A 9,146-nucleotide genomic window follows, 5' to 3' on the forward strand; every position below is an offset into this window, starting at 1 on the left:
GTTCGATCCTAGGCCAGACATAAATGATGAATTTAGATAGGCTTTTCTATATGCGACACTATTTACTGACATTGCATGATTGCATGATCGTTTGTTACTTAAATGTTGTAAAAATATTGTAGATATACCTATCATTATTTGATTATTAAATATTATATTAATTTATGACTTGAAGTACCAAATTTAAGTCACATCATTGTAACTTTTTGCAAGAATTCCAATAGAATATCTACAAGGTACCCATACCGAATGAAGCATGGCTAATGGCCCCAACTACATATTACCAAACTCAGTCCATCTGTACATAAGTGGCAGTGGTATTGGCGGTGCACTCGGTGACCACACTGACCACGCAACAAGATGTAGAGGCCACCACGTAACGCTTGCTTAACACACTTGAAATATTTTTATTGGGTGACCATGTTTCAGGTGCGTGGCGGATATTCCTGTTTTTTTTCACTTGTGTAAACAATCTTAATATGATCGGATTTTTTAAATTGACTTCATGAAAAAAACTTTTAAATATTTTATGTATGACGTGTTATAAATTGTAAATAAGTAGCAATAATATGTACAAAATAAAAATATATGATTTACCTAATTTAAATTAAATACTTTAAGTATTAATGAACAACCTATGTATTCTCATATCGCTTTAAGATAAATAAATTGACTTTATAATCAGATACATTTCATTTATATGAAAACGATTATGCTATTAGATTAATAAAAACATTGGTATCAAAATCACTGACATTATTTTTCGCAAACATTGTAACTAAAAGAAAGAACTAAATAGGTATTGAATATGTACGAACAAACGAAAACAGTATTTTGGTCTTTCTGTATTTATAATGCAATAGGTCATTGACTGGTCTATATAAAATTATATATACAATTTATTACGCAACATTTATTCAGATTCCGTTGGTCCTCAATTGCTTACTGTGCAAATCGAATTAATTATCCGATCAGCGAGTTTTTAGCTTAACAAAAAGTATATTTGCTTGTGCCCTCGTTCTTGGTTTTTTTATAAATTGTTTCGTTTTTGCACACAAAAAGACAATCGTTATCCATTTACTTTTTAGTATCTAATCATTTATTAAGCTTAAGACTAAATCAGTTTAACGTTGAGCAATTGAGTAAGATGGGTGAAGTGACTACATTTTAATCCGGCGGATCTCGGTCTCAATTGTTATCGATGGATTAGATGTATAGTCATCTTCAAAACCTTTCGAAAGATTTACGAGCGGATTAAAACATTTAATACGGGTTGGACACTCACCTTTCTTGGCCATTCCACTTTGGAGTCGCCCGCAGTGGAGTCACTTCAGACCTCTTCCAGCTCTAGAAAAAGACTCTTTCCCAGAATTGAGACAAAATACTATATCAATTTAACCTTTATATTCTTTTGAAAAATACACACAGATATCTATGATTACTTCCATATATTTGAATAATACGAATAAATTGAATAATTGTAACCGCGTTCCCTTTCCATTATAATACAAGGAAAGAGACAGCAGCAAATTAAACCGCACATTCAATGGAGCGTGGCTGCACTAGCCACGTAGAGCATCACGTGTTAGTTAGCAATAAATGTCGATAAATGTAGAAAACGGTGACAATTCTAGAGGGAATTTTAACGGTCTTCCTGTTTTATAACTGTTGGAACGGTTCGCCGTGATTGCAGTAAATATTTTTTCTATAAATTTATATTATTACGATGAATGAATTTATAATATATATATCATAATGGAAAAATTGATATATTGCTAATTGTATATTTAACCCCTTTATGTAGATTAAAAATATATCATTTTACTAAATAAATGGTAACGAAAATTAACTAATAAGTAATTACTAACTTGTTATTATATTAGTTTTTTGCGCCTGAATTATACACAAGTAATAACTATTTGGATAAGTCTGGAATAACATACTAATTATTATTGTTCATATTTATAATACTCGTATAATAGTTAAATTTTACATTAAGGAAATTAGTTCAAGTAGTTTTTAAGAAAATAATTAACAAGCGTAATAAAGAAACTAGAAACTGTATTTTAAATTTATTAAAATAAGTTTCAATTTCTAAATTGCCAATACTAATTTCTTGCTACTTTAAGTTGTATTAGAAATACTTAATTTAAATAACGTAATAAGTATATTTTTTCGTACCATTAATTTTGTCCGCGTTAGTTTTTTTCCATTGTGGTCACCCTAGCGCACATGTAATATTCTTATGCAATACGAGTATAAATAAGGACATGCGCCGTATTTGACGGAAACCAATCGGCTGTTCGTACTCAGACGCAATTTATTTGTCAACTGATGATGCACTCCGAATGCATCGTATTTAATCGACTGCAGAGGGGAATGTTTTTCGAGCGTATGTACGTTTGTCTTGTGTACATATGAGGTGTCGTTGAATTTATCTAAATTTTTGGATGGGACATAGATTACATAACTTCCTATTTTATGTCATTATTTTTCGGCAGTCGGGTTTTTGTTTTAATTTATTTATCGAACATACGACTTCATTCTGATTTTCTTTATTTTTCAGTGCTTTAAACTTAAAAAACTTTCTGAATTACTTCGGTTGGGACTTTGAATCAAAGACAAAACGCACAATATAGTTTTATCTGAAACATACCTATTAGCGCGTTTACATAAAATCTAAAATCGGTACATAAACTTGAATTGCATGATAGTTGGAAGATAATATAACCATAAAACTGTTTACGAGGTAAGGACCGTGATAGAATTCCACTAATGGTCAGATAATGTATGTAAATTCGATGCAGATACCGAACAAAGCTAACCAGTACGAACCAGATAAACGAATATTGTACCTGCATGTAGTAAAATTTACATAATATTCATATTTGTTTCACAATGTAATACGAAACATTTTACAGAACGCTATGATAAATACGAATCACTGAAGACAACGCCATCTACTCACTTTAAAAAAATAAACGTGAGAAGAATCTTGTTTAACTGAATGAAGTAAATTCAATGTATACTTAATTATAGTATACATAAAAATACACTTTACATAGTGGTCGCACTCTAGTTCTAACAGAAACTATTCAGTCACCAAACGTGTTGATAACCCCACGGCTAAGTTATGCGCACACGCAACACAAGTACTTTACCTTCCACACGAATCACCAAAATGAGCACATCACCTTAAGTTACTGATGTAGATATTTGAACAAACCATTGAAATACGTGATTGACAAATTTTAATAATCCTATAATGTCAATCGAGTTAAATCTATGGTACCACGAATGAATGACAACCTATTCAGATGGATTTTTCTCATCCCCTTGAGAATGTTCGAGTTTCTTTCAATAACCTGCATTGATAAATACCATTTTTATTTAATAAGTAGGTAAACCAAACAATACGTCTAGGAAAAGTAGGTAATTGCAAGGACTTAATGTGTCCACTTCATAGAATAGGAACAATAAATGTTGAATGTAATGTGGTCTAATAACATACTAAAGATTTGGCAGACTTACAATGTACAGCAGTTATATAATTTTAACAAAATGTGCTACATCTTTAACTTACTTATCTTTTAAAAACTACAAATACTACTATTATATATTTGAAAAAAAAATACAGCATGCGTAAAACAGATAAATCTAACCGCTCAATGACTTCACTGGCAAAGTCAGAAGACGGATCGAAATAGAATTGTGCCAAGCTGTATGTAAAGGAAGGAAATACGATAGGAAAACCAAGAAGAAAAACTGGTTTAATGTTGAGGCAGTCTTATTTGACATCACACAGTTATAAATTAAGATCGCCAAACTGTGAGTCTGAATCGAACTGTGATAGGTGTGGATAACTTCACAACCACAAAGTTGCGTTTGTTATGGTAAACGACATTGTCGTTTCCTGTGTGATGGCGGTCTTGAATCTACGGGAAGACCTTCCTGCGGATGTCATAAGGGTGATAAATTAGGTCTTTACTTTCAAGGTGATAGAACCATGAGGGTTAGATTCCGGGGACACCACTCTTACACTGTTTCTCTTTTATAACAGTGTTAATCTCTGTATTCTTGTTGAATGATTGCGGTTAGACAAAGGTATTTACACAAAGCGTCCCAAATTATTCTGTGATATTAACGACTCTGTCGCCGACATTAAGACGGATTCCAATTTTATTAAGCGTTTACAGAATTCTAATTCAAGATATCAGAAATAAAAAGACGATCGTACAATATTAAATTATCTCATATTCTTTTTAAATTGGCTTGCAAATTTAATAATTAACGTTGCTAATTAATTTTTGGTTGCAATCATTTTTATAACCACCATATAAATATATTAATTACCATCTCTAATAGATCATATTAAAAGTATAAATCGTTTTTTTCGTTATACATACATAAAACGTAATACAGTGAAACCTGGTTAAGTGAGACATCAAGGGACCTGCAATGTCGTTTCACTTATAGAGGTATTCCACTTACCCAGTGTCTCAGATATACAGGTATAAATAAATATCTGTCTCATTTACAGAGGTTTCATTACAGAGGATTACTTGTAATTACGTGTGGAATTTGTGGGTAGAATAAGAATGAGTAAACAAACAATGTTATCTCAGTTACAGAGGTTTATGCATATAAAATTTACTCGCTGTCTCAGTTATAGAGGTAACTATGATGATAAATCGAAAGAACAAATCCCAGATATAGAGGTTTACCTCGTCCCACTAACAGAGGTAATTCAGTGCCAAAGTGTTGGGACCTCAGCATGAGTTCCAGTTATGGAGGTTTCTCACTTATCCAGGTCCCACTTAACCAAGTTTCACTGTAATTACTTACGTTTTGTCTCTGCTTAAATTTAACCGAACATCATAAATTATATTAATATAAAACGCGATGTAAGTTAAGGCTAACGTTTATAATATTATCAGACACATAAGTATTATAGCCATTAAACCAGTAACGAGATTTTTTGTCAGAAAAAATTTAAATGAAGATGTGTTACTGGATAGGTCTAATAAGAATCTTAAAGGATAAAGTTGAACGACTTTCAACCGCTACATGTATTGCACGTGTCCTCCAAAACTACAAATAATTACACATAATTATCACACTTGAATTCTGTTTCAGCTTATGTATTTTTCGTATGTTTCAGAATTAATATCTGTACGACCAAGTTGTGGTCTGAGTTTTAGTTTGATTATTTCTTGATTTATTTTTAGATGAATATTATACTTAAATGCTAAATTTTCTAGTACCAGTGAGTGGATGGATTTTTGTTATTCTGTCACGAAAACGGCTGAATACACTAAGATGAAATTTAGCTCTCATAATAGTTTAAGACCTGACTACCTTAGATGGTAACCGAGGCATTTGTGGACAAAAGCTAATGATGCAATAATCAATACTACTAATATTTTTTTGGCTAAGGACATAAAAAGTTAGCAAACAAACAATCATATTATAAGTCCTTTTTAACGAATGTAGGATTAATTTAAATGAATGACAATCACCCTTTACACTATTTTTAGTATACTCGGGGATACTGGTATAACGGGTTCATTTACCTTTACCCGGTTTAAAAATAACCACACAAGGTATACCAAATCATTAACATCACCTTTTTATAGCGTACTAGTTTTTTACCGCGGCTTCGCCCGCGTTTAAAAGAAGATAATATGACATATTAACATACAAAAACTGAAAATTCGTACCTTCATTGGAATGACCGTAGCGCCATCTGGCGAAAATTGGTCGTACCAACTCTGAAACCTTCGTGGGCTAATACCGATTAAAATAATCGATTTCTTTGGTCCAAAAGATCGATTTTCTGATTAATCGATCTTAGAGCGCCATCCCTACTTCCCGTGGGATTTCTGGGATAAAAACTATCCTATGTCCGTTCTCGAGTCTCAGAGTAACTTTGTACAAAATTTCATTAAAATCGGTTCAGTGGTTTAGGCGTGAAGAAGAGACAACCAGACAGACAGACAGACAGACAGACAGAGTTACTTTCGGATTTATAATATTAGTAAATATTAGTAAGGATAATACTCTTGTCAAAACGACTTTAATTAATCAACACCCTAAGTATTTTTGACGCAAAAATTATGTTTCATGGGTCATGCCCGTGCAGTATTAGGTATAACTTCTAAAAGGATAAACAGATTATAATTAAAGTTTTGACGAGAGTTTATCGGTGTTATAATGTATAAATTATGCATCCCAACTCAGGTAATCATTACCTGTTCATCACTGCATGTTATTTTTTAATTTCGTAACGATTTGTATCTGACTGTAATCAATTCCAAAGAAATATTAATGTTTTTTGTACATATTTTCATGCATGCATATTTAAAATCAAAGGTATTTTGACGCCGAAAATAAAAACCAATGTTAAATTAAAATTCGCTATTCCAAAAGCAAAACATACAAGACAAGTCACCGACATCTAAATATAACTCAAAGGTGACTGACACATAGTGATCTATCAACGCACAGCCCAAACCACTGATCAGGACGGATCCAACCACGGATCGGGCTGAAATTTGGCATGCAGGTAGATGTTATGACGTAGGCATCCGCTAAGAAAAGATTTTGATCAATTCTACCCCCAAGGGGATCAACTAGGAGATGAAAGTTTGTATAAATCTTCTTAGTTAATAATATTACTTTGTAACGCGAGCGAAGCCGCGGGCAAAAGCTCGTATGTTAATATAAATGCAATTATTTGCAAGACTTACAACTATTTTAAAAACAAATCATGTAAATCAAGTAACAACATTCATTCAGCCACTAAGCGGTTCACCTCGAGTTTATATTAAAGCCTGCCGATCAAACTATATTGATTCAGAACGTGAACGAACAATGCAAATGATATATTATTGGAGGAGTCTATTTCAGTCTACACAACTATATTGTTATGTTATACACCTTACGTTTTTAGTTACATAATGACGACAACTGCGTGAACAATATTCTTCTACTTCAAAGGTCATGTTAACAATACAAATAAAATGTCATTTCTCTTTTTTCCAGGTGAGAGCTGCATTGAAAAGCCACTCGCGACGCTGTGGAGGAATTACCAGCAGTCTACAAAGCCTGACGTGGTCATGAAGCTCTCCGTCACCAACTCCGGTCTCAAGGGCTTCACCAAAGAACACGGTCTCACCGAATACTGGTCCCACCGTATCACCTACTGTGCCAGTCCCCCACACTACCCCAAACTCTTCTGCTGGGTCTACCGCCACGAGGGCAAGAAACTCAAACACGAACTCCGATGCCACGCTGTCCTCTGCACCAAAGAAACTGTATCAAAGAAAATAACAGAGGAGCTCCAAATGAAACTGAAGCAAGCGCTAGTCGAATTCAAGAAGGACAGAATCTCCAAACAAAATGCGAGACTGAGTCTTGCGAATAGTGTATACGACAACCCGAGCATGCCTCGCAGGAAGATACTCCTTAGTGTGGGTGCCATGAACTACCGACCGCCACTCGAGAGATCAAAATCTGCTCCGAAACTTGGTGCCATTGAAGAACTCTGTTCTGAAGAGGACGAAGAAGAAGCCGAAATGAACGCCAAGCAAAATATTTGCGAATTTACCATGGATGATTTATGCAAATCACAAACATTAGACAGGCGACGAGTGGAGACAAAATCTCGCAAATTGTCATGCCCCGACGGCTTCATGGGAAGAGTTCGAAACGACTCTGACGAGAGCTCCGAGACTTCCACGGATGAGCTGATCAGCCTTCTAGTTAATGAGAGCAAATTGAAAGCGGAGATTGATCGCGATCAAGATACTAGTCAAAGCGATTTAGAGAAACTGGAGGCAAGGTTAAAGACGTTGGAGTCTATCTCGGAGACCATTGAGCTAAACGATCACGCTATTAGTGTTGATGAGCGGAAGGCCCTGCTACTATCTCAGAGTAACTACCTCGTCACAGACAGTGACGACGGATCGGTTTCTTCGGGTTGTGAGACTGCGAGCACAGTCACGTCATCGGACGCCGAGCCATCGTCGCTCCCCTCTCATTTCCCTCAGGAGGAAATGCAAAAATCTGACAGCGATGAGGAGAGGGGCTCCTTCGGAAGGGAGGGAAGTTTCGAATGCGGCTTGAGAGGCAGTAGCAGAAGCTTCGCGAATTCCATCCACGTTATGAATGACACTGAAGGGACCACGACTTCCGAGGAAGTGAACCACGTTCCGATTGGTGAGAAGAACACGTTTCGACGGCGTTCCACGTATCCACCGCTGCGATCTGATTCCAGTATACTGACGAATCTCGAGGGAAATTTTGAATCCCTCATCGACAATCTTACTGACGTCGACAGTTTGAACTCGAGCACTGAAACTGAAGTGTTTAAGAATACCGGTGACAACGACAGTGCTTGCAGCGACGAATCCGGCTACTCCGAATACCTGGACAGCGGCAAAGAAAGTATTATTGGCAACACTATCATGGTTTAAAACTATGCGATTTAATTCACAAATGCAGCTATTATTATCGTAGATCATAGAGTACTTGTAAAGTCTACTATGTAAATAAGAGGGTACGTTGGTACTCGCTCCAGTTGATATGTAATTCTCTAAGATATTACAAGTATGTATGTATATATTGAATATTAAGATGTATAAGTAGATCCTTGTGAAACTAGATTGAAATTTATTGGAGATTTCTATTATCATATAATATTATCTCTTTACACTTATTTGAATGACCATCTCACATCATTGTTGTATTTATAATTCTTTGTTATGTCATAGTCTAATGTAAGGTTCTGTCACTTCCTTCAAAAGGTTTTAGGTACTTACACATTCCATATTAATTTATACACGTGTTATTAATCGGGTCATTCATGTCTGTAGTGAGGAATATTTTGAGAAATAAAATAGAAAATAAACATGTTGTTTTCTTTAAAAGTTACCTTATATTTTTAACCTAAGTATGATTTAGCTCAAATATTATTTAGTACATTAAAGAACAGAACAAAAACAAACTTAATAAAAAATAATTATTTAACTTTAACATAAACATTTATTCCCATTTAATATTGAACACAGAGTTTGAACTTAAGATCACACAGATTATACTTTACTTTTTTACTATTTATAAATAACTACTTTGCCTAGAGATAA

The 9,146-nt window shown here is 34.5% G+C and overlaps 1 protein-coding gene across 1 annotated transcript in view; it reads left to right on the plus strand.

Moving 5' to 3' along the window:
- The window catches only part of LOC140747138 (uncharacterized), an 87,858-nt gene extending 78,947 nt beyond the window's left edge, over positions 1 to 8,911 (plus strand). The window contains exon 2 of the mRNA XM_073079400.1: positions 7,045 to 8,911. Within this exon, the coding sequence (XP_072935501.1) occupies positions 7,045 to 8,477 (1,433 nt within the window). The 3' untranslated portion in view covers positions 8,478 to 8,911. The remainder of the gene's footprint in view (positions 1 to 7,044) is intronic.
- The last annotated feature ends 235 nt before the right edge of the window (positions 8,912 to 9,146 follow it).

The sequence above is a fragment of the Epargyreus clarus genome, unplaced genomic scaffold (assembly GCF_041222505.1).
Source record: "Epargyreus clarus isolate Ecla_fem2 unplaced genomic scaffold, WU_Ecla_fem_2.2 ptg000014l, whole genome shotgun sequence".
In the NCBI taxonomy this organism is placed as follows: domain Eukaryota; kingdom Metazoa; phylum Arthropoda; class Insecta; order Lepidoptera; family Hesperiidae; genus Epargyreus; species Epargyreus clarus.